This window comes from Dreissena polymorpha, chromosome 13 (genome assembly GCF_020536995.1).
Source record: "Dreissena polymorpha isolate Duluth1 chromosome 13, UMN_Dpol_1.0, whole genome shotgun sequence".
In the NCBI taxonomy this organism is placed as follows: Eukaryota; Metazoa; Mollusca; class Bivalvia; order Myida; family Dreissenidae; genus Dreissena; species Dreissena polymorpha.
The window spans coordinates 34028782-34056328 of NC_068367.1; the positions used below are offsets into that span (position 1 = coordinate 34028782).

At 36.0% G+C, this 27547-nt stretch overlaps 3 protein-coding genes across 6 annotated transcripts in view; 2 read left to right on the top strand and 1 right to left on the bottom strand.

Moving 5' to 3' along the window:
* The window catches only part of LOC127855901 (bromodomain adjacent to zinc finger domain protein 2B-like), a 364850-nt gene that overhangs the window by 238279 nt on the left and 99024 nt on the right, over window positions 1-27547 (bottom strand). For all 3 annotated transcript variants that reach the window (XR_008037787.1, XR_008037788.1, XM_052391812.1), the window contains exon 2: window positions 4407-4623. Coding sequence is in view for 1 of the 3 variants with exons in the window: in XM_052391812.1 (XP_052247772.1) it covers window positions 4407-4623 (217 nt within the window). In the remaining 2 variants the exon portion in view is untranslated. The remainder of the gene's footprint in view (window positions 1-4406; window positions 4624-27547) is intronic.
* LOC127855902 (uncharacterized) overlaps window positions 1-27547 on the top strand; it is a 328965-nt gene that overhangs the window by 222360 nt on the left and 79058 nt on the right. Inside the window, exon 4 of one of the 2 annotated variants that reach the window (XR_008037789.1) lies at window positions 16562-17031. The exons of the other annotated variant lie outside the window; for it this stretch is intronic. The gene's annotated coding sequence lies outside the window, so the exon portion shown is untranslated. The remainder of the gene's footprint in view (window positions 1-16561; window positions 17032-27547) is intronic. 2 annotated transcript variants of the gene reach the window in all.
* LOC127855903 (uncharacterized) overlaps window positions 1-27547 on the top strand; it is a 233546-nt gene that overhangs the window by 126941 nt on the left and 79058 nt on the right. The gene's annotated exons all lie outside the window — the stretch shown is intronic.

Consider the following 27547-nt stretch of genomic DNA (forward strand, 5'->3'; position numbering starts at 1 on the left):
CATTTTTTCGATTTTTTTTCAAAGAATACTATCAGAAAAGCAAACAGTTTGGATTCTGATGAGACGCCACGTTTTGTGGCGTCTCATCTGGATCCAAACTGTTTGCAAAGGCCTTCAAAATTCGGTTCCAGCGCTTAAAGGGTTAATAGGTACATTTAGATTTATTAAAAGAAGCTTGAGTTTGTGAAACATGTATGCCCCTGACTTACAGACAATTAATCAATGTGTGCAATTGTTGAAATATGTTTAATATTGCACGTTCAAGTGACCTTCAACTTTGATCTCTTGATCCTTAAATAATACTACTAATCAGATTTATGTAAAAAGAGCTTGAATAATAATACTCATATTGTCGGATCCTCCAACAAAGTCATCATCTAGATTGTCCACGATGTTATCTTCACAATCTTCTGGGAAGTCCTCGTCCTCATTTTCATCCCCAAGTAGGCTGGCCTCCCCATCACCTGGCATCCTCTCCCTGTACAATATAGCCAGTGATCGGAATAAGACATTAACCCTTTCCCACTTTGAAGCAAAGTGAAAATGGCTATGTGCAAACAGCATTATACCAGAAAAGCATGCGAGTAACTCGCAGTCTGTTAAGGTTTTATGCTGTTTGATGCTCATCAGTATCTAAGTTTTGGAAATGAAGCCTTACAAACTTGAAACTAGTTAAAAATGTCTAAATGGTAAAGGGTAAAACTTGGAATGGTCATCATGGTGGTGATTGTTTGCCACATAACAGATTATTTTTGTTCTAAATGCATTTTTGTAATTTTCTATCTATAGTCTTGGTATGAAAATCATTTTTCCAGGACCATCATGTCCATTAAGTATGTGAAACTGCCTATCAAGTCCAAAAATTACATTAAATAGACCACAAAGTAAATAAAATAAATAAAACTGACCATCAAGTCCATAAATTATGTAAAACGGACCACCAAGTCCATAAAGTAAATAAAAGCCACCATCAAGTTCATAAAGTATGTAAAACAACCATCAAGTCCATGAAGTCTATACAACTGACCATCAAGTGCATGAAGTATGCAAAACTGACCATCAAGTCCATACGAAAGGATGTAAAACTGACCATCACGTCTATAAAGTATGTAAAACAGAGCATAAAGAATGTTAAACTGACCATCAAGTCCATTAATTACATAAAACTGACCATCAAGTTTTTAATGTAAGGACTCAGCAAGGACTCGGTCACTTCTTACCCTGATGGAATTTCGGACTCATCATCTCCTGCTTCATCCAATTCTGACCCAGACATAAAATTTATAGCCGACCCCTTTTCAGCTCCTCGAAGGGGTTTGGAAGGTGCACCAATGGCTGGCGGGCGTTGTTCGTGAATCATAATATCCGCTTTCGACTTCTTGCTATAGTACATTGTTCCCGATGAAGAACTGTCACTGGACAGTTTGGAACTATTTGAGCCGCTGCTCTGGCTTAAGGCAGCCTTGTTTGCCTTATTTGGCTATTTTGAGTCTGTTAGGCTGCAGACACCTTTACAGGACTAGAAGAGGGGCTATTAACACTCTGATTTAACAACTGTGAACTACTCGAAGCAGGTATTACTTTTGACGCCGGTCCGAACTCATTCTTCAGTCCACTATTTTCTTTATTATTTGACTGACCATTCAGACTAAGGTCAGTTTCCCGTTCTAGCTTTGTCGGCGGAATTTTTTTTCTAGGACTCGCGGTGGCGGTAGATTTCGTCGCTCCAGTTTTCGATGCTGTCGTTTCCTCGCTAGTTTTTTTCGTTGTTGTAGATTTCGCTACGGAGGTCTGTGCAGGAGTCTCCTTTCGCAAGGCACTCTGGGGACGCATGAACGCGTTCATTGGATAACCAAATACTTGCGTTCCGTCTGGTCCGATATTAAACATGGCATTGGGACTCGATTGCATCTGAGATACACTGTTGGTCTTCTTGATCTTCTGCTGCTGTGATTGAAGGTCACTCGCAATGTCTTTGGCACTCAGCGTGCGGGCGTATGGGTTGCTGTGACCCTTCGTTGTGGCAGATGTTGGGGCAGCATTTCCACTTGAGGTGGACGAAATGTTAGTACCTGGAATAGCATCAGATACTGGTTACATTTCAAAAGGTTTTAATAACAGTTTTAACCATTTTATTTAAGCTGGATTGCATGGAAAACCTATAGCGTACTGAAACGCTCTCCAGTCTGTTTCCTGCGTAGAACCAATACTTGATGTCTATGGGCGAGATCTTACGAACGCTCCCACAGTGAGTATCAAACCCGTGACCTCTCGCTCACTAGGCCAACACCATATCCACTATGCAACCATACAAACATTTTTGTTATTTCTGGAAAGGCTTTAACTAATGCGAGGAATCACGTGGTCAGATTTGAGAAAAAAAGGCCGCTATGCCTCGATTCGATGAAGAAATCGTCAGGAAATCGCCAAATATTCCATGAGTTATCCACACACTCAGACCAACCAGCAGAAAACGGTTGATACTCGCTGAAACCGCTTCCGGCTGGTCCTATGATAGGCGTTATCCGATTAAAAACAAGTAAGCAATAAGGTAGATGTACCTGTTTGAAGACTCAATTTCTCCATCGAATCGAGGCATCTGCGGCCATTTTTTCTAAAATCTGACCATGTGATTCCCCGCATTGTTAACAATCATTTTTACCATTTTTACCATTTTATCATTTATGAAAGAAATAAAATTTGACTTCAAGTTTTCTGGTTGTTTATGTGGTTCAAGAATAATTGTTATCAACAAAAACAATCAAATAAAAAAACAAAGCCAATCAAGTTATGAAGTAAAAGTAGACAGCTAAATTTAATTCAGTCAAGCTGCAAGATTGCGGGGGTGTGCATAACAATGAAAATGGGCGTACAAATTTGTCAAACAACAAAGCCACTAACATATCGACTGTATATATTATGACCACCAGCAGATTTTCGCAAATGCTTATGACTAGGCTTGCAAGCCCTATCATGCTTGGATTACAAGGACCTGTCTTACATCTGTTAAAAAAGCCGCTGAAATAACAAGGTGGCATATTTTAATGTGAGAATAATAGCAGTGGCTAAATATGCCTTTATAATAGGAAAGCGCTGAAAATTTATTATACCAGTGGATGATTTAAGCAGGTGCTACAAAAAGATTTCCTCCATGGATTGAAAGGGTCGATCTATCTTGACCTCCAAGTGCTGTAATTGATATGGCCAGGGCCCTCAATCCATTTTAGGGGAAGCGGGTCACTACCTATAGCAGGGGCAATTTTCACGGCGTTTCCCTTTTTGGGGGATTTTTTACTTACTCTCTTATTATTACATTTGTACATGTTTGCACTATATTCATTGCTTATTTCATAATTAAGTATGTTTGAAAAGATTAAATTAAAATAGAATTGAGATATAATAATCATGAGGAGACATCTATCTATAAAAAAATATTTTTTTTTTTTTTTTTTTTAGGGGGAATTTTTCCCCCGAAAAGGGGAAAAAATTATACTTTTCAGGGGGGAATGCGGCCGAATTTAGGCCGTGGATTTGACAGATTGAGGGCCCTGATGGCATACGCCTTGATACTGAGGGGTCATGGGTTCAATCCCAGTGGAGTTTTGGGGCAAATTTGGGGCCTTTATTCAGCCCCATTCCAAATGTCAAAAAATACATTTATCTTTCCCAAATGACTGCCATAAATTATCAATTGAAGGTTTTCAAACAATTATTTTTGTTGTAAATAAAAAGCAAACTTAACTTGACCCATCATAAATTCATTTAACCTATCATAATGTAACCTTAACCCAACACAATGCTTACTTAACCCAACATCATGTCATTTTAACCTAACAGAATGTCAAATGAACACAACATAATGTTAACTTAACCAAACATAATTTAAGTTAACCCATCATGATTGACTAACCATACACATATCTCAGTTTCTCCTAACAAAAAGCAGTTTTGTCGTTCCATATAGGCTGTTCATAAAATACATATAGGATCTGGCACGAGTTGTCATATCGTACCATATTTTATTAAACGAGTTCAGGAATTTTGTTAGTAAGCGAGCCTTTGGCAAGCTTACTTATGCATTTCCTGGACGAGTTTTATCAAATATGGTATGATATGATGAGTGTCAGATCTTTTTTATCACATGCTTTTAAATGAGCAAATTAAATAAATATTTACACAAACATAATGATAAATACCGAATGTTATTTACATTTCGTGACGTCATTTTACACATTGCAGCAAAATAACAAAATGCGATTGGTCAATAAACAAAAACTAAGCCAATGAAAAGGCTTAAAAATGTTGTATTACACATGTGTAATATAAAAAAATATGTAATGGTTGTATTACATGGGAAACAGGTTATAGCATGTGATAAAAAGGTGGTGAAATTTATCAATCAGTACCAGTGGCTGCTTTGAGAAGTTGCTGGGGACTAGGTGGCGGTTTCATGGTAGAACGGAACGGCGTTGGCATGGTGCTGTTGGCTGAGGCATTGCTCAGACTGCTGTAGGCGTTGCGGGCGGCCTCTGCATTGCTGCGCACAGAAACTAGGTCAGCATGGTTGAACAGCTGGACGGGCTTGATGGAGTTGTTGCTGTATTTTAGCATGGGCTTCTGGGTCTGAAAGAATACAAGAGAAATTTAGTTAAACAGTTGGGCCTTAAAAAATTCCAGAGCTCTAAGTAAACAACTGCCCATTTTTTCCCAATCTGGAAAAGTACCGGTACAAGTGGGAAACATTAGCATGAAAAACCCAGAAATTTGAAAATTCACAATGTTAACTCTTCCGCAGGGGTGTGAATTGTCCCAAATTTTAAATCCAATCTGGACGGCTCTAATCAGGATTTCCGGAAAATTAACATCCCTATTTCAGATTGGGCATTATCTTTCTTTTCAATCGCTTAATACTTAATTTAACAAATCCATCTTAATATTCTTTTTGATGTAATGTTCAGAATCAGTGCTCATTTTATTTTTTCCCTAGCAGATAATGCAATTTTGAAAAGAATTTGACGCAACAATGCTTCCTTTCTGGAGCTTTTTGGATCTCAATAGAGAATTCGGTATTTTTCCAGGTGCTTCAAGGGTGCTTAACAAAAAATGAAAAAAAAATACTGCCACAGGTATGCTCACTCTAGGTTTAGAGAAATCTAATGACAGAAAAGAGTTTTGTAAAAAAAGTATCTTCCCTTTACATCACACAGATATGCCTCTTTTTGTAAAACTGACATGACTTCTTTTCCAGAGCTCCCGATACTTTTTTTTCAGTCATGGGGTATTTACTAATGAATTTGAATTCCTGCATAAAATACAAACAGAAATATGTTTCAGACACATTTTGCATTACAACGCTGCATTTATTAGCACTGTATTCATAACACATGACGTGTGTTAAATAACACCAAACGCAGCAGCTGTCGCTGTCAGTGAGTTCAAGGGCACAAAGTTACTATTTTAACATTCATTATTTGGTACTGCTCATTATCTGAGACAGACCTGGGGCCGTATTCCAGTAGCTTCTTAAGTTTGCACTTAAGTTAAGAAATTTCTTAAATAAATTTCTTAAGTTAAATTTGAAATGTAAAAAAACAAAACATGAGACGCTTATAAGTTCTCTTTAAAAAATTGCTTTAAGAGTTAAAGGAAGTTAACTTAATATTAAATATAGGAGAAAAAATACACAGAGTAAAGAAATTTATTAAGTTTATGAAGCTACCAGAATTTAACTTAAGTGAAATCTTATGTTTAAAGAAAAAATGGCGGAGATAAGAAAAAATATTGCGCAACTTTGTTATTTTTTAACCTAGAAGCTACTGGAATACGGCCCCAGTACAATGTCATGTAACTCCCAGCTGGCAATGCATTTAAAAAGTAATCAATCATTGGAGACTTGTTGAATGAAGATACATCAGTTGATAAAATACAATTGAGCTTAAAAATGAAGTTTGAATATTGCTTATGACTATTTAAGATGATGTACAATGTATGGATCATAGTATTACCTGTGTCATGGCCAGTGTAGTTTCAAATAATTGCTTGAAACATATGTATATACCATAATGTACATTTTTTAATACAATGGTATTGGAGTCGTCAAAATATATGTTTTGCAAACTTTATAAGTTGCTCTATACATTATAATTAAATAAAACTACTGTACAATAATGCCTTTTCTTTGCATAAGTATTTTTTTAAACTAATTTTTTTATTGTACAAGTAAATTGGTTTTTGACTTGAGTAAATAAAAATTTCATCAAACTCTGAACGTACATAGGTAAATGTACCAAGGGAATGAACGCTATTGATGTGTTTGAAATTATGTTTAAGAATAAAAACAATCATTTCAACAAGTATGTTTTATTGTATGTAAAGAATTAAGAAACATGATACTTAATAATACTGAATTAGACAAACAGTGTCATTAATAAATTAATGATTCTGTAAAAATAAAAAAATATATCAAAACTACTCTCATTTACAGTATGTAAGTGTGCATTGAGTCTTTTGGGAGACAAATTACACGTGTTAATTTATCACCAGGCCAGACCAGCACAAGCTCTCTATACTGACCAGATATATAGCATAGTTCTTTACATCTGCACAGAGCCAGACCTATTAGAACTGAAATTTTGCAATACTTTCATAAAATAAAGTAATCAAAATATGTTCTCTACTTTTTTACATAAATGAATTTACTTTTGGGTTATTTTAGGACAAGATAGTATTTCTTTCTTAACATTTTTACTGACGACGCATGTTTTAAGTATCGGTAAACTAAATAATTGTGTCAATAAGTCCGGACATGACTTTACATTTCACATTTTAACCCAACTTACACAGTGTGATTTAAGATTGTGTGTCACTATAATTATGTATATTACAGAAATTGTCCCAGATACCAATTAAAGAACAAGGGCTGTTTGTAAAACATGCATGCCCCCCTATATGGTGGTGGTGGTGGTGGTGGTGGTGGTGGTGGTGGTGGTGGAAGAAATAGTAGTAGTAGTAGTAGTAGTAGTAGTAGTAGTAGTAGAAGAAGTAGTAGTAGTAGTAGTAGTAGTAGTAGTAGTAGTAGTAGTAGTAGTAGTAGTAGTAGTAGTAGTAGTAGTAGTAGTAGTAGTAGTAGTAGTAGTAGTAGTAGTAGTAGAGTAGTAGTAGAAGTAGTAGTAGTTGTAGTAGTAGTAGTAGAAGTAGTAGTAGTAGTAGTAGTAGTAGTAGTAGTAGTAGTAGTAGTAGTAGAAGTAGTAGTAGTAGTAGTAGTAGTAGTAGTAGTAGTAGTAGTAGTAGTAGTAGTAGTAATAGAGTAGTAGTAGGTGGTGGTGGTGGTAGCAAAAGAAATTCGCACTAGTCCGACAGCAAAAAACTAGTTTGCTTAAATTCGGGCTTGTAGGAAATCCAATATTACAAGCCCGACGTGCTTGTACAATTCATTTAACAAAACGAGTTCGAATTTCATTTTCAATATTTGTAAACAAAGTTTTGAGCCGCTTAAATCAACAGCTGCTTATGTTTTAACACACTGCGCGCACGTGCTGGGCAATCAGCCGATAATTGGATTACTGCGCATAAAGCGCATGGTTTTGTGGTTCCTGGATTATTATTATGTAAAATAAATCTTTTGCGTTTCGTTCGGGACACAGAGAGTAATGGCCGAACAGTTGTCATTGAAGTACGTCGTTGAGGAATGCGAATCTGAGGTAGGCGTGATTGACGCATTTGTCAACTGGCTTTTTGTAGAATAACCTGGCACTAAATTGCTTATATATTTTCTGGTGGTTCAGGTTTGCTCTCTCTTTCACATGGATATATGGGATACATTTCTGCTAATTTTTTACCTAAACTTAATGTATATATTTATAATTGTGATTAAATTGAAATCCGTGTGTGAAATTAATTTCTTCTTAGTTCAGGATCCAAAAGAGGCTGGCTCAGATGAAGAGGAAGCTGACTTGGATGAGGATGAAATTAAAAAGAGAGTTGTAATGTGTTCTAAAGATTGAATAAATGAATGCTTCTTTGGATGTTTTATGTTATGTTTATCTGCATTTTTAACAAAAATGTTTGGGCTAGTAAAATCTGACTCGGGCTAGTTCAAATTCCCATATTACTAGCCCCACTTGCTTGTAGATTTACATCTAAATTTCAATGACTGTAGTAGTAGTAGTAGTAGTAGTAGTAGTAGTAGTAGTAGCAGCAGCAGCAGCAGCAGCAGCAGTAGTAGCAGTAGTAGTAGTAGTAGTAGTAGTATGCATTACAAAAATGCAGTTAGCCTTATGTTTGGTAAAATTTAAATATATTACAAGGGAGGCAAATCTGTAACAATAAATTTAAACTTATTGCATTTGTTTCCCCTGTAGTGTATTACCTCCCCTGTCCTGCTTATATTTATATTAATCAACAAAATTAAACATTAACACAATATTTAATAAACAAAATATACAAAAAATCTTACATTCTGCTAATATTTTTACTGATCCACTGTATTTTACTAAAAGGATGATGTTTCATTGGACTGATAATTAAAGATTTAGGATTACAGACCAGTTGCTTCTGTAATATTGTTCAGAGTGTGCCCTGTTGGCCGCGTATGCATTCTAAAATTAATCATTCAAAAAACCATTTTACTATTTCGAGTCACCGTGACCTTGACCTTTGACCTAGTGACCTCAAAATCAATAGGGGTCATCTGCTAGTCATGATCAATGTACCTATGAAGTTTCATGATCCTAGGCACAAGCGTTCTTGAGTTATCGTCTGACAACCACCTGGTGGACGGACAGACCGACCGACAGACCGACCGACAGACCGACATGAGCAAAGCAATATACTCCCTCTTCTTCGAAGAGGGGCATAAATATTCAAGATTGCAACCTTTTTAAGTGGACTGTGGCTAAACCCTAACCCTAACAGACTTTCATAATACTACATGTAAACATATAGAAATTCGTCGGTATGAAATTTCGTGGATTAATAAAAAACAACTTATTCGTTGAAACGTAATTTCGTGGATTTCAAATAATAAACAACTAATTTGTTGAGACGTAATTTTGTGGGTTTCAAATTTTCGGGGAAGACTGACCGCAATTAAACTTTTATTAAAACAACCAGAGTAATAAGGAAGCATAATCTGCTGATCTGTGTTGACAGCAAGACTTGAGGATCATGTGCACTGAAGCATGAAAGTGTGGCCAACAATTGTCAATATGAGCGATAAAGCGGTGCACTTGTGGGTCCCTGCTCGCTAATTGCCATCAATGTTGTTTTGACAATATTTGCAATTCTCAGCGCAATCGGTCCCCTAGTAGTAACAATTGAGTAATAAGGTCCCCAAAATCACGTGTGAAAACCGTTATGTCTCTTTTCACTTTAATTGGCACTAATTGACAAATGTGATAAATCTGCAAAAAAAACTGTTAATTTGACGACGTCACGTAAATGAGAACAATCGTTGATGTTATATTTATTAACCATGATGAATAAAACGTACATCAACGATGATGAATAAAAAAAGAAAAACTCACAAGACTTTAGATTTTTATTAATACACTGGATGGCAAACAAATTGATATTTTATATGAAAACACTGTCATTCATACTATGTATTCATTAACATCATAGTTCTTATCATATTAAGTAATCATATACATGTTAGTAAATTTCAAACAAATATAATTTATGTCAAATGGGTGAAAAATAAGAACATTTTCGATTCGGAAATATTTAATTAGTCAAGATATAGTGTAATGCGACCTACTGAAGTGAAGTAACTATTACAAAAAAACAACAAATATCTCAGATAACCGACAACAAAAGAAAGTATCGGAAATGACCGATTTCGGATTAAAAATGTATAAATAATCGTTGGTACTTGAATTCGTGGTTCAGCGGACCAACGAAATCCACAAAAAGTTGTACCACATGAAATTTAATGGTTTTACAGTATATGATAACATACATGTACACCTCATATGATTTGATAATGCATTCAGTCACATGAAGTCAAGTACTGATAGCTCAAATCTTTATCTGTAAATTGTACAAAGGTACAAAGTAAAATATTAGTTGATTGACGACACCAGTTGAAGATGTGTAATTTAAGGCATAAATATTTCTATTGAATATTTATACTAAGGTGATCAAGATGGCTACATATTCTAAGTCAACTGTGGCTAGTGGCTCTGATTCATTTATTGACTTTTGTTGTTTCCCCTGTTTAGAGAACAAAATTGACCAGTGGGCTGACTTTTACTGCGAAAACTGTCAGAAATTTTATTGTGCAAAATGTATTAATCTGCATAGTCAGTTGTTTGGGACACATGTGACATACAGAAGGGGAGACACAAGTAAGTGGCCAGTGGCCAAGGAAGTGGAGGATTTCCTTCAGAAGTGTGACCTTCATGACGACAAACATCTAGAAATGTTTTGTGAGGACCACAGTCAGCTGTGCTGCACTAATTGTGCTTTCCTCAATCACAGGTTTGTTTGACACATATTTGCTTAAAAAAAAAATTGTCGTAAAAGACTATTCAATACAGCCTTATTCAGATAAATTTATTTCAAGTTCTTTTTTGTGAAATGAAATTTTATATGATGACTAGTATTAATAATGTGTCTGTTAAAAATAGAAATCAGTATTAAAATGAAGACATTCCATATCTTATTACTTGAAAATAGCATTAAAAAACTACAACAAAAACATGATTAACGAAAGTTCATAAATATTATTGCATAATGGCAATTTAAACCACATACAAATATTTAAACATTAATTTCCATTTAGACAATGTGCTAAAGTAACACTGATATCCGAGTCAGTTAAAGGATCTTCACCAAACTTGCAGCAGCTATCAAGAAAAATCCAAAGCATTCTTGAAGAAATCAAGAAACTTCAGAATTATTGGGATACCAACATGCAGTCTTTGCAGGCTTCATACGACAAACAATTATATGAAATACATGACACTCGCAAAAAAATAAATAGTATTCTAGACAACATTGAAAAAAACACCATGAAAGAGCTAGATGATAAGTTGGCCAGTCTGAAAGCATCTGTCAAGACTGATGCAGACAATTGCAGCAAACTCAAAAATGAACTCAAGCAACTCAATGATGCAATACACGACATTGTTGATAAGAGCAACGCAGAACTCACATTTATTGCAAGTAAGAAATGTATGGAAAAGATTAAGCTGTCTGAAACATATCTGAAGCAGAACTCGTTTCAGGTTGAAAGTTCACTGACATTCCAGGCAGACAGGGATTTTCAACAGTACTTGTCTAAATTGTCAGGTCTGGGGAAGATTGTACTCAGTACCAAGGAAACATTAGTGTTAGTTGATCCAGACCAGGCACTCACTGTACAAGAGAAGTCAGAGTATAATGTGAGCCTACAGAGTGATTCAGATAATTGCTATATTGATGCCATTTGTGTTCTCTCTGAGGATCAGATCCTTGTTGCAAATAATGATAATAAAAGAGTTAAGCTACTCAATCATCAATACCAGGTGGTGGATCATTATGATTTAAATAGTTATCCATGGGACATGTGTAAAATCACACCAAGTGAAGTAGCTGTTACTGTGGATGACACTTGGACACATGAGGTCCAGTTTGTCTCTGTGAATGGTGGGCAGCTGGTTAAGGGCAGGATGTTACAGTTTCAACATGATTGTTTTGGTATTGCTCATATTATGCAAGACCTGTATCTCACTTCTCGCACTGCACTTTACAAGTATTCAATGAAAGGAGCCCTGTTGACTAAGTTGTATGAAGATACATCAGACAAGTTAACAGGTAACATTTGATGGATATATTCAGGTAACATTTGAAAATATCATATGAAATAATACAATAGCATTAAGGTTTATATATACAAAAGTCATTTGTATGGTACCTTTGCCAGTTTCAGGCAATTATGTTTGCAAATAACTGACATATTAATTTCACTATAAGTAAATGAAAACTCCTTAATCTTAAAGTCCTTCCTTTGCTCAAGTATTTTCTTGCCTTTTTCATTACTGTATATAGTCTTTTTCATTGGTAAAGAAAAATATTTTAAATAATTCCTCTATAATAATCATGTCAGAAAGCTCAGACTATGTACTGTAAACATATAGAAATTCGTCGGTATGAAATTTCTGGGTTTAATAAAAAACAACTATTTCGTTGACACGCAATTTCGTGGATTTCAAATAAAAAAACAATTAATTTGTTGATACGTAATTTCCAGGATTTCAAATTTTTGGGGAAGACTGACCGTCATAATAATCAAACTTTTATTAAAACAACCAGAGTAATAACGAAGCATAATCTGCTAATCTGTATTGACAGCAAGACTTGAGGTTAATGTGCACTGAAGCCTGAAAGTGTTGCCGATAATTGTCAATAAGAGGGATACAGCGGCGCACTTGTGGGTCCCCACTCGCTAATTGCCATCTATGTTGTTTTGACAATATAAGTAATTCTCAGCACAATCGGTCCCCTAGTAGTAACAATTGAGTAATAAGGTCCCCAGAATACACGTGTGAAAACAGTTATGTCTCTTTTAACTTTAATTGGCACTAATTGACATATGTGATAAATCTGCAAACTGTTAATTTGACGATGTCACGTAAAAGAGAACAATCCTTGATGTACAGTTTAAATTCCATGCTTGATTTAAAATGTATTATTACCCAAACACTTATCAAGAAAACAACATATTGTATTAACTAGCATATCTCAATCTAACAATGTCTCTTACAAAATGGTTGAAAACGGGAACAGTTCAGACACGTTCTCCTACTATAGCAGGATTGCCCGACCCTGCAAAGGCTCAGCATTATTGACACAAGCCGCTAACGATTCAGTGGAAGAAATGGTTAATGGCCGTAAATGGAAGCATATAAACAAGAGCTGTCACTGAAGACAGCGCTCTCGACTATTCCAGTGCTTGACAGTATAACGTAAGCCATCATGGAGAGGGGGTATAATGTGGGTGTGTGGTCATTTAATAGATGGTCTTTCAAAACTAAGAAAAAACTAAAAAAAAAATAACTGACATATTAATTTCACTATAAGTAAATGAAAACTCCTTAATCTTAAAGTCCTTCCTTTGCTCAAGTATTTTCTTGCCTTTTTCATTACTGTATATAGTCTTTTTCATTGGTAAAGAAAAATATTTTAAATAATTCCTCTATAATAATCATGTCAGAAAGCTCAGACTATGTACTGTAAACATATAGAAATTCGTCGGTATGAAATTTCTGGGTTTAATAAAAAACAACTATTTCGTTGACACGCAATTTCGTGGATTTCAAATAAAAAAACAATTAATTTGTTGATACGTAATTTCCAGGATTTCAAATTTTTGGGGAAGACTGACCGTCATAATAATCAAACTTTTATTAAAACAACCAGAGTAATAACGAAGCATAATCTGCTAATCTGTATTGACAGCAAGACTTGAGGTTAATGTGCACTGAAGCCTGAAAGTGTTGCCGATAATTGTCAATAAGAGGGATACAGCGGCGCACTTGTGGGTCCCCACTCGCTAATTGCCATCTATGTTGTTTTGACAATATAAGTAATTCTCAGCACAATCGGTCCCCTAGTAGTAACAATTGAGTAATAAGGTCCCCAGAATACACGTGTGAAAACAGTTATGTCTCTTTTAACTTTAATTGGCACTAATTGACATATGTGATAAATCTGCAAACTGTTAATTTGACGATGTCACGTAAAAGAGAACAATCCTTGATGTACAGTTTAAATTCCATGCTTGATTTAAAATGTATTATTACCCAAACACTTATCAAGAAAACAACATATTGTATTAACTAGCATATCTCAATCTAACAATGTCTCTTACAAAATGGTTGAAAACGGGAACAGTTCAGACACGTTCTCCTACTATAGCAGGATTGCCCGACCCTGCAAAGGCTCAGCATTATTGACACAAGCCGCTAACGATTCAGTGGAAGAAATGGTTAATGGCCGTAAATGGAAGCATATAAACAAGAGCTGTCACTGAAGACAGCGCTCTCGACTATTCCAGTGCTTGACAGTATAACGTAAGCCATCATGGAGAGGGGGTATAATGTGGGTGTGTGGTCATTTAATAGATGGTCTTTCAAAACTAAGAAAAAACTAAAAAAAAAATATTTTTTTTTGTGGGGGGGGGATTCTGGGGTGGAGCGTGGGGAATGGTTTGGGTGGAGTCCATTGTGGTCAGGTAAGTGTTGTTTTGTCAAAGTATGAATCAAATCTGATCATAAATAAAGAAGTTATGGCAATTTAAGCAAAATTTATTAATTTGACCTTGAGAGTCAAGGTCATTCAAAGGTCAAGGTCAAATTGAACTTGCCAGGTACAGTACTCTCATGATAGGAAGAAAATATTTGAAGTTTGATAGCAATAGCTTTGATACTTAAGAAGTCAAGTGTATCTTAACACAAAATTTAACAAAATATTCAGTTACTAAGACAAAAAGGGCCATTATTCTTAAAAAATGCTTGATATAGTTGTCTGCTCTTGTTTATAGATTGGGGTCATGCTGGTAAAGAAGTTTGCAAAATATGAAAGCAAACTTTAACATAGATTTATCAATAATATGCCTATTCTAAATGGAAAAAGGGCCATCATTCTAACAAAATGCTTGATACAGTTGTCTGCTCTTGTTTATAGATTGGGTCATGTTGGTTAAGGAGTTTGCAAGATATGAAAGCAATATATCAACGGACATTGAAAATATTTGAGGTGGTACGCAAACTTTAACATAGAGTTATCAATAATATGCATATTCTAAGTGGAAAAAGGGCCATAATTCTTACAAAATGCTTGATACAGTTGTCTGCTCTTGTTTATAGGTTGAGGTCAGGTTGGTAAAGAAGTATGAAAACAAGGGCTGTTTGTAAAACATGCATGCCCCCCATATGGGCTCTAAGTTGTAGTGACAGCCATTTTGTAAATATGTCTTTTGTCACTGTGACCTTGACCTTTGACCTAGTGACCTGAAAATCAATAGGGGTCATCTGCGAGTCATGATCAATGTACCTATGAAGTTTCATGATCCTAGCCATAAGCTTTCCTGAGTTATCATCAGGAAACCATTTTATTATTTCGGGTCACTGTGACCTTGACCTTTGACCTAGTGACATGAAAATCAATAGGGGTCATCTGCCAGTTATGATCAATGTACCTATCAAGTTTCATCATCCTAGGCATAAGCGTTCTTGAGTTATCATCCGGAAACCATTTTACTATTTCGGGTCACCGTGACCTTGACCTTTGACCTAGTGACCTGAAAATCAATAGGGGACATCTGCTATTCATGATCAATCTACCTATCAAGTTTCATGATCCTAGGCATAAGGGTTCTTGAATTATCTTCCGGAAACCATTTTACTATTTCGGATCATCGTGACCTTGACCTTTGACCTAGTGACCTGAAAATCAATAGGGGTCATCTGCTAGTCATGATCAATCTACCTATGAAGTTTCATGATCCTAGGCATAAGCATTCTTGAATTATAATCCGGAAACCATTTTACAATTTCGGGTCACAGTGACCTTGACCTTTGACCTAGTGACCTCAAAATCAATAGGGGTCATCTGTGAGTCATGCTTAATGTACCTATGAAGTTTCATGATCCTAGGCCTAAGCGTTCTTGAGTTATCGTCTGACAACCACCTGGTGGACGGACAGACCGACCGACCGACAGACAGACCGACAGACCGACATGAGCAAAGCAATATACCCCCTCTTCTTCGAAGGGGGGCATAAATATGAAAGCAATATGTCATGGGATATAAGAAATATTTGGGGTGGTACGCAAACTTTAATATTTGCACGCTCACGCTAACGCCGGGGTGAGTAGGATAGCTCCACTATATATATTTCATATATAATAGTCGAGCTAAAAATGTATAAATAATCGTTGGTACTTTAATTCGTGGTTCAGCGGACCAACGAAATCCACGAAAATTCGTACCACACGAAATTTAATGGTTTTACAGTAAGTGAGTAAATGTACTTATTTAGTGTATGTAAGTGCTGTTCATTCCATAGGGTTTCAGCATAATATAATCATCCTTGAATACATGATTCATTTTAAGAAAAATCATGCTTTATTAATGAACACAAATAGCTGGGGTGAATAAGTGTAAAAGTGTCTTTATTAACATAATGATTCTGTTAATAACTAACTACAATGATCCTACTCTCTTTACAGTATATAAGTGTGCAGTGAGTCCTTCAGGTGACAAGATATTTATCACCAACAAGTCCCATCACAAGGTCCTCACCCTGGCCAGAGATGGCACAGTTCTCCAAACCTTCAAAGATCCAGACCTACAACACCCACGCGGTATCCATGTGACTGCTCTGGGACAGGTGCTGGTCTGTGGAGGATCATCCCACACTATCCTACAGCTGGATGGGGAAGGCAAGAAGAAGCTTGCAACTCTTGCTACCAAGAGACTTAAGTACCCACACTCAGTCTTCTACAATAGGAGCACAGCATCCATCATTGTGGGACAACGTTTTTGCACTGACATCCTTGTGTTAAGAGTAAAATAGGTGTTTTTTCACAAGTTTCAGTACAAACCTTTTGGAACACTGTAGTTTCAACATGAATTCTTGGCCACACCAAACTTGTATTCAGTATTACGTTTCATCACATAATTCACATGGATGATATAATATTGTCGTGCCTACTAATGTCAAATCATGAATATGTTTGAAAAGGTACATTTATAATATACTTTGAGAGCATGGATCTATTATTTAGTGTTTTGTTTAAATGCATAATTCTTGCGGGATTATATATTGTGTTGCAATACAATTTAATATGCGCTACCATCTATTGCTGATAATTATTTTTCCTTTTCAATCGCATATAATCAGTGTATTGTTGTTTTCTTGATATATATCTTAAAAATGAATAACATGTACATACATGATTTTTTTGTGTGGTTATGTTCTATAATATTTTTGTGTAATTGTTATGCACAGTAAAAAGAACAGCAGGGTGCAATTAAGGAGGGAAGGTTTTACATTTTCATTGTATTATTTAACAGTCACCATTTGTTCTGTCCTTAAAAATATAAAGTTATTTAGATTGACAATTATGTATTGTACAGACTTCTTTAATTGTTGGTTTTAGATTTTACTTTTGTTGATTACAGTTATATATGCATTTACTTATGTCATTCATGCTATCTGCCTTTACTGTTCAAAATGTTTTGCTGAATAAATTAACTTTTAATTATGTTCACATTCCCCTTTGTCCTTTGCATTTTCTTCCAATTAAATATACAAATATTTGCATTATCTGTGTTAACTACATTTCCAAACACGTTGTATGACTTAAATATGCCAGTAATTTTTTTAAGTTTATTTTACAGCCCGTGCTATCGATTTGGAAAAATAGTGTGATAATCCATGAAATCAGGAAAAAATAAACATTATTAATATGATTATAAATAACAGTTTTCTAATTCTTTATAAGCGCATGTTTAACTGCATTTTAAACTTGTTATTATTAAGTGCCAAAGAATATTATTGCTTTATAATAAACTCAATAAGCCAACTAGGGAGTCTAACGGAAAAGTTTGGCATCTTTTAGGGGAAATTTTGGTAAGAATTTTTGGATTTTTTTCTTTTGTCATTCTGAAACAGCCTGAAAAAGGCTGTTTTGGGGCAAAAAAGATCACTGTATGCCTTTGCATTGCGTGCTTTATCAGGGGTTTTTGGGGTTGTTGGGGATGGGGTCTTTAGCCCTTACATGGGGGAAATTTTACATGCGATTTTCCACTTTGGGGAAAAAATTGTGCGTGTTTTTTCCTTTATGGGGAAATATGTTAAGAGTCTTACTTTTACTGTTTAATGGGTTAAAAAAAAAGACTGTTATTGTCTTCATAGATTAATGTTTCTGGTTAATTTAAATTTCATAACTAGAAATGGCGCGGCACAGGCCGACGCGTATCCCCACGCCGCATGTTTGACCCAGGGGGAACCCCAGGGTTGGTAATGGGGCCATGCATAGTTGAGATTGACCGTATTGTCATAAGAGATGTTCAGTTTCAATTGGAAGTGAATCGGTGTAGAAATGAAAAAGTTAATGTAAAATAACATAAAACAAGAGATGTGTTTGTCAGAAACACAATGCCCCCTCCTGCGCTGCTTTGATTTATTAAAAAAAAAATCATTTGGAGGTTCATTACTTACCTCCCTTTAAAGCTTATTACTTCCCTTGGATTTGTTTTTTTGACCTTTGACCTTGAAGGATGACCTTGACCTTTCACCACTCAAAATGTGCAGCTCTATGAGATACACATGCATGCCAAATATCAAGTTGCTATCTTCAATATTGAAAAGTTATGGCCAATGCACCATATCGGGGGCATAACAAGAGCACCGCATAACGGGTGCCACGCTCGGCTGCGAAACTTTGTCAGAATTTTTTTTGTAGAGGTCACACTTACCTTGATCTTTGACCTAGTGACCCAACAAGAGATGTGTTTGTCAGAAACACAATGCCCCCTACTGCGCGCCACTTTGAAATAAAATTTCTATTTATCATTTGGCAGGTATAGACATCATCTCCCTTTAAAGCTTTATTACTTCCCTTGGATTTTGTCCAATCCAACCGGAGGGGGTGGGGGAGAGAGAGGTCTGTAGAATGTTAAAAATGACCATGACCAAGTCAGACATCACTGACAACCAAGGCCTGTGGTTTATCAAAGAGATCATAGCCAGAGTTCATCATGTATGTATGAACATAAGTCCACTGGTATTTAATGAAAACTAGCATTCACAAATTAGAACAGGTAAGAAACAAGGGACAAAATTGTCACAAAACCAGGTTTTCAATGTGCAAAAAAAGTTAGATAAAGGGAGACAACTAAAACTGAACTGATTTAATCAGTTCAGTTTTAGTTGTCTCCCTTTATCTGATAATTGTTTAAAATTAACCCCATTCGTATCAAAATAAATATATTTTTAGTCGTGGTGACCTTGGAATTATTGACGTAATTCTTTCGTGCCACACACCGTCCCATGATGGTGAACAAATGTGCCAAATGATTTTAAAATCTCACAATGAATGACATAGATATGGCCCGAACAAGTTCATTTATGGCCATTTTTGACCTTTGAACTCAATGTGTGACCTTTACCTTGGAGATATCGACGTAATTCTTTCGCGCGACACACCGTCTAATGATGGTAAACAAATGTGCCAAATGATTTTAAAATCTGACAATGAACGACAAATTATGGCCCGGACAAGCTCATTTATAGCCATTTTTGACCTTTGAACTCAAATTGTGACCTTGACCTTGGAGATATCGACATAATTCTTTCGCACGCAACACCATCCAATGATGGTGAACAAATGTGCCAAATGATTTTAGAATCTCACAATGAACGACAAAGTTATGGCCCGGACAAGCTTGTTCCGCCCGCCAGCCCGCCGACATTCGCCTACCTAATAACCAGTTTTTTCCTTCGGAAAACCTGGTTAATGATAATTATATCAAGAGATGTGTTCGTCAGAAACACAATGCTCCCTATTGCGCTGCTTTGAAATAAAATTGCTATTTATCATTTGGCAGGTATAGAAATCATCTCCCTTTAAAGCTTATTACTTCCCTTTAATTTTCTCAAATCCAACGAGGGGGGGGTCTCACAGTCAATTATGACCATGTCAGACATCACTGACAACCAAGGCCATAGGTTTAAATGAGCCAGAGTTTTTTTTTTTGTTTTTTTTTTCATAAATGCATCTAAGGACATAAGTCCACAGGTATGTAATGCACTTCAAAGATATTATAATTATGTCATTTAAAAAAAAAAACTTTGACAAAATCAATCATTTGAGTTATAAATAATCAAAATAATAAATCTGTACAGTAACTGTGAAAAGAACTTCAATTCTTGTTAAGGAAATATAAAATATGAGATTTATAACTATATAAATTAGTTCCCTTGAAAATAATTGTCTCTAACAAATCTCTATTTTTAGTAGCAAATAATTAAAAGCCATTACCGTGACTGTGATTGACCTTTCGAAATGTGCAGCTCCATGAGATACACATTCATGCCAAATATATAAAGTGGCTATGTTCAATATTGAATAATTATCTCCCTTTTTAAAGCTTATTACTTCCCTTAAATTTGTATTTTTTACTGTAGACCGTAAAGGATGACCTTGACCTTTTACCACAATGTGTTTGTCAGAAACACAATGCCGCCTACTGCGCCGCTTTGATTTATTAAACAAAAATATATACGTGGGCAGGTCAGATAACCATGTCCATTTAAAGCTTATTACTTCCATTGACTTTGTTTTTTCGACCCTAGACCTTGAAGGATGATGTTCACCTTGAAATTTTACCACTCAAGATGTGCAGATCCATAAGACACACATGCATACCAAATATCAAGGTGCTATCTTCAATATTTAAAAAGTTATGGCCAATGTTAAGGTTTTAGCACGACGCCTACGGCGGACGGCAGACGTCGGCCGGCGGACGACGAGCTGGCTATGACAATAGCTCGGGTTTGCTCCGAAAACAGCCTCGCTAAAAATGAGTGAAAATCTCTGACTCGGCCCCACCCCAACCCCCATAACTTTTGACCCAGGGATCTGATAAAAATTCCAAATAGTGCAGGGTTGCACATAGCTACCATGTGTGTAAGTTTCAAGGTTCTAGTGCTTATAGTGTAGGAGATAGTGGCCAGGACGGACAGACAGACAGACGGCGGAGATAACCACAATATCCCCACGCTTTTCAAAAAGCGTGGGGATAACTACTTGGCAATAACTGACTGCGGAATTGTTCACATAATTTTCAGAATTAGAATGCACTGGTGATGCAATTAGGATTTCACTAAACTCAAACGGTTCTGTTGCATCATGACCATCTTGGATGAGACTGACTATGGCTGACTTTGTCAGAGTGATCTCTTCTTGAAAGGGACTGACTGTGGCCGGATGTGCCAGACTGAGATCACCTTGACAGGGACTGGCTGTGACAGTTTCAGACCGTACAACAGGAACGGACTGCTGCAGACTGAGAGGACTTACTACCTGGTCACTACACTTTTGTTTTGTGAAGAAAGATGTAATGACAGAGTCATTCGCACTTTTTTTTTTGGGGGGGGGGGGGTCGGTAGCTTTTCCAGTTGTGCGACATTATGGTGACAATTAACGTAAAGCTAGTTGAAAGTTATCGTAAATCGGCCACGGGAGGTAATAATTGTCGTAAAATGTATACGGTACTGTACGGCGTGTACGGGATGGGAACCATAATTGGACGGGTACCAAACGTTGTTTTCTATGTTTTCGAGCGAATTTGTTGTAAAATTCAATTGTTTTGAACTGTTTTATGGAGGGGAAAAAGCTCTCGCTGGGGGAATTTTTCGGTCCGGAAAGGGGAAAAAAAAGCCTAGATTGCTGGGGAAAGTCGCCGATATTCAGTAAGGTAAAAAACAAGAGGGCCATGATGGCCCTGTATCGCTCCACTGTTTTTCTTTGCGAAAAAAACGTGTAATGCGCATGGGTTGAAATGTACTCAAGCATGTGACTTTCTCTTTCTATCCCTCGTCCCACTGGGCGCATAAAGTTGGAAAGGTGAGCATTTTTATATATGGAAAAAGATACTACCGTGTTAACTAAACAGACAAAAAAGCCCGGGAATTGTTGCACAGGTCCTTTGCTTATAACGTAGGTACATTTATCTCTCCAAAAGATATTGTCATTCTTTCTATTTCACATATTTTTAGATGCTGAAGATCAAATCTACTCATTTGATTTGAAACAGATTCACAAGACCCATAGGAATCAAAATGCCTTAACCCTTTACCAAACAACACATTTTGGACTTTCCCAATTTGAAAGAGGTTGCAGACGTCAATTGAATTAAAATGGAATATGAAGGAAATGATCAGGTAGGGTAGAAATAATTGTGATAAAAGAAGAAATTGCTCATCAACCCACACATCCCTAAGACCAACAGGCCTGAGAATATTATGATAATCTAAAGATTATTTCTTTATATTTATAAATGTATTTAATTAAGTAATACATTTGACTTCTAAGATCAATTCATAACTTGTATTAAGAAAATTATAAAATGGTCAGAAATATATATGGATTGTTGAGCAATTGACAATCATTTCAACAATTCATGATCAGTCACTATTCACAAATGGAACAATGAATCATTGGTTATTAAAAAGCAGCATATACGATAGAACATTGCACTTCATTAATTTCAACACCTTCTCTTGGATACAAAGTTTGAGTTTACCGTGCAGTATCATATATTGACTTTCCTTGAAATAATTATGTTCATGGAAGTTGTGTTTTTAAAATCAATAATATATTATTAAACTGGTTTTAACACTACAAAAAAGACATGAAATTAACATGTCATCCAAATTATTTTCATCCGGATATATGGTCACTTTCGACATATTTAAATAAAACCCGACTTTTTTCAGTTTATAAGAAAAACATTCATAACACATGTTCTTACTTCAATGCCTATGTAAGCAGTCACCATCTTACCTAAAATGGCACTAAATGACAGGGTTTTATCTCATGTTTACAAGATGCTGATGTTGTTGTTGGTCACAGCCAAACGGCCGCAGTAATCTCCACTGGTAAACGTCATATGTTCAGTTTTGTGACCCCCGGGGCCGGGTCAAATTTAAGCCCAGGGGAATAATTTGAACAAATTTGGTAGAGGACTATTAGATATCACTACATACCAAATTTAGTAGTCCTAGGCTCTATAATTAAGAACAAGAAGATTTTTGAAAGTTTGCACAAAATAGGCCTTATTTAAGCATATGTTCATTTTTGTGACCCCTGGGGCAAGGTCAAATTTGTTCCTAGGGGCATAATTTGAACAAACTAAGTAGAGAACTTTTAGATGTCACTACCTACCGAATTTGGTAGAAATAGGCCCAATGGTTATGGACAAGATTTTCATAGTTTGCACAAAACGGGCCCAATATAAGCATATGTTCAATTTTGTGACCCCTGGGGAACGGTCAAATTTGATCCCAGGGGCTTAATTTGAACAAACTTGGTAGAGGACTATAAGATGTCATTACATACCAAATTTGGTAGCCCTATGCCATACAGTTATGGACAAGAAGATTTTTAAAGTTTGCACAAAATAGGCCTTATATAAGCAAATTTTCGATTTTTTGACCCCCCAGGGCAGGGTCAAATTTGACCCCAGGGGCATAATTTGAACAAACTTGGTAGAGGACTATTAGATGTCACTACATAGCAAATTTGGTAGCCCTAGGCCCAATGGTAACAGACAAGAAGGTTTTTAAAGTTTGCACAAAATAGGCCTTATATAAGCAAATTTTTAATTTTTTGACCCCCTGGGGCAGGGTCAAATTTGACCCCAGGGGCATAATTTGAACAAACTTGGTAGAAGACTATGAGATGTCAATACATACCAAATTTGGTAGCCCTAGGCCTAATGGTTATGGACAAGAAGATTTATAAATTTTGCACAAAATAGGCCTTATATAAGCAAATTTTCAAGTTTTTTACCCCCCGGGGCAGGGTCAAATTTGACCCCAGGGGCATAATTTGAACAAATTTGAAAGAGGTTCACCACAGGAACATTCCTGAGAAATTTCATCAGATTTGGACGAGTAGTTTAGGACAAGAAGATGTTTAAAGAAAAAGTTAACGCACGCACGCACGGACGCACGCACGGACGCACACACGACGGACACAGGACCATGACATAAGCCCCGCTGGCCTTTGGCCAGTGGAGCTAAACACCTGTTTCTTATTATTCAAAAACTGCCAAACCCATTTTGAATGGCACTTATAATAAAACAAGAGGGCCATGATGGTCCTGAATTAGGCTCACCTTATACCAATAGGTACTATTGTTAGTTTGAAATCAGGGCTTTTTTATGATTTTATAGCCGCTGTTTGGTCATAGTCACAATGTCAACAAGAGGGCCAAGATGGCCCTAGTTCGCTCACCTTTTTTACAGGGCCTTGTTCATTGCTTACCATTAGTTGAAAATTCAGTACTCTAGAGCATATTAGATTGGTTCTCTTCTGTTTACTTTTGCAGTGTGAGCATATGATTAATTCTGATTGAGTACTGTCCATTTGCATGGGTTTTTTGCAATGCAAACATTTGCAAGTAATGCTAATTCTACATGTGTTTACAAGGTTTTTGTAAGATTTGGACCTAGAAATGTGGCCTCTAGAGTGTTTACAAGGTTTCTCTATAGCCAAATAATGAATACTGCCCCGACCACTGGCTGCCATGTTTTTTTCAGTTTCGAACTTGATCGAGGTATCATTGGGACAAATCTTCTGACCAAGTTTGATGAAGATCGGACAAGAAATGTGACCTCTAGAGTGTTTACAAGGTTTATCTATGGCAAATAAGGAAAACTGCCCCGACCACTGGCGGCCATGTATTTCAACGGACCGGGACCACTTTTGAACTTAACCAACATATCATTAAGACAAACATTTTGACAAAGTTACATGAAGATTGGGCATGAAATTTGACCTCAACAGAGTTAACAAGGTTTATCTTTTTTTTTACCTAGTGACCTAGTTTTTGACCCAGCATGACCCAGTTTCAGACTTGATCGAGGTATCATTGGGACAAATCTTCTGTCCAAGTTTCATGAAGATCGGACAAGAAATGTGGCCTCTAGAGTGTTTACAAGGTTTCTCTATAGCCAAATAAGGAAAACTGCCCCGCCCACTGGCGGCCATGTTTTTCAACGGACCGGAACCATTTTTGATCTCGAATAACATATCAGTAAGACAAACATTTTGACAAAGTTACATGAAGATTGGGCATGAAATGTGACTTCTACAGTGTTTACAAGGTTTATCGTTTTTTTTTACCTAGTGACCCAGTTTTTGAACCAGCATTACCCAGTTTCGAAATCGATCGAGGTATCATTGGGACAAATCTCCAGACCAAGTTTCATGAAGATCAGACAAGAAATGTGGCCAATTGAGTGTTTACAAACCAAATGTGGACGACGGACAGACGTACGAGCTGAAAAGTCAGTCTGTTTTTTCCAAATCAAGTCCCTAAATTGTATAACCAATCACCACAAAAGTTATATGACTAGGCCGGGAATCGCACCAGTGAACCCTGCTGTGTGCTCTAACAACTGAGCTAGCCAGTCTACTTTCCAGCTGTTTCCAGCAATACATGTATTTGCTTTTTCAATATAACTAAAAAACTTACCGTTGTAAAACTGGAGAAAAGCAAGCAAAACAGAATGATATTTCTGGTTCCAAACCTACCTGCAAAAGACATAGACAATTACAGAATACTTTCTGCTATGAAACCAGTATTCTTTCTGGTAAAATTTGGGAAGGAAAGTGACCCCATTCCCAATCTCAAAAAGTACAAATTTCCAAAATGACTGCCCACAATGCCAATTTAAGGATTCTAATAAACAAAAAAAAGTATTGATTTTTTTTACATAAACAGCAAAATTACATTTATCTCCATATCAAGCTTTTTTTCCTTAAACCTTTGCAAATACAATTTTAAAAACACTTTTATTCCTAGTTTTATATTATTTGCCAGCAAAAACACAGCTCTGAATTTACCAATTTTAGTCAAAATAGAGCTGGATAGGGAAATAAACTAAATTTATTTTTATTTATTTCATTTCTTTATATTTTTATTTTTCGAAAACCTCCAATTATGAATTTTAGGCAGTCAACTGGGGAAAATATCCACTGTTTAACAGTAGGAATGGGGCTAAAATACAGACCCAAATTTGACTAAAATATCCACTAAGCCATGAAACCTACCTGCTGTCTCAAAGGTAGCTGCTTCTTCAGGGACAGGTCTTCTAAGCTGGCTGTCAACTTGGCTACATTTGGGTCCGCCATTGAACACCTGTGGGGGCTGGTAGGGGGTCAACGCCCTGGGGGGTTTGTGGGGCTTGGGGGAGGGGGAGGAGCTAACCCTCCCTCTGGGGTCAACTTAGTGATGCTTGCATGGTGCAGAGGTTACATATTCTGAAAGAAACAGAAACATAAATAATTTGTATGCATTTTAAAGTACTTTTTTTTTTTACTTAACTTGTTCTTGAAATAGTTTTTCATGTAAGCAGCATGTCATGGCAGTATTTTAACCTGAATTATTGTTTTCTTCATTAGTTCCGAGTTATATAATATTAAGGTAGCGCACCTCTAATGATTTCCCGCGATTTCTTCGAAGGTTGAAGAGCCTACTATTAGGTGCCGTAGCCTTGTGGTTAAGGCGATAGACTAGAAATCTTTTGGGATATTCCCGCGCAGGTTCGAATCCTGCAGACGACGTATACTTTTTTGCAACGAGTTTTATTTATTTTCTAACATAATTTGACTTAATATGGCATATAAGCTATATTTATTGTTAAATATGTTGTAATTTTTATGCACATTCTTCAATTATTAAAATTAAAACAACGTTATGGCGAAATTGGGTGATTTACTGTTGAAAATACGAACCATGCATGTTGCATTTTTATTTTTATTTCAAAAAGTAAACGGTTAATCTGTCTATTTCTTGGTATTTTTGCTGTATATAGTGTTTCTATAAAAACTAAGTTTAAAATATGACTTAAATGATACTATTTTGAATTTTATGACACTTTGATTTTAACCGACCCAATTTTTACTTGGCTGAAATCACTTACATTTCATGGCGCTCTTCCATAGATAAAAATTTGTAAAAAATAAATGTCTGTAAAATAATACTTATTTCATCGTGTTTAAACTTTAAACACCTTTACAGCATCTGTACACACCCACTGCATGCCCATATTTGGAAATTTGAATGAATTATGGAACTTTTATATACCCCAGGGGTGAAAATAAACTGGACAAAAGCCGAGCGTGGGGGTGGTTTTGAAAAAATCGGTATATTTTTTTAAAAAGCTTGGAAAGCCTACCTACAAATTCGCATGTAGTTCAGTGAAATGATGCTGATTAAGAAAATAATTAATTAGATTATATTTGGATATGTGCCCATTAGAGGTTCGCTACCTTAAGCTAAACAATATTTTGCACTTATATCATTTCTTCATGAATAGCAATCGTGAACATGCAAACATTGATTCACAGTCAATTCAATAATATTCAGACTTGACATACAAACACTGCAATCTGTAAATTAAGAATAGTATTATAGCGCCTGAAGAATGTTATTATAGCGCCTGACAGTGTTTCATAGATAAATGACAGATACCAAAACTCAAAACAGATTTTATCATAATATTATGCATACATATTTTAGTGTCTTTGGATAATCAATTAACCATGTACCAAGGTATGATGAATCAGCAGTTCCTTATCAAACCAAATGAGAAACTTGATTGGTGTAATCTTTGTAATTGACGAAAATGCTAAGAAGACATGATTTACCTCTTTGTTTCTTCTTCTTCTTCTTCAATGCTAGTTTGATTTATTTTAATACATGTATTTACATTAAAGATTTTTTATTATTGATTTCATATTTGCAATGTGAATAATAACAA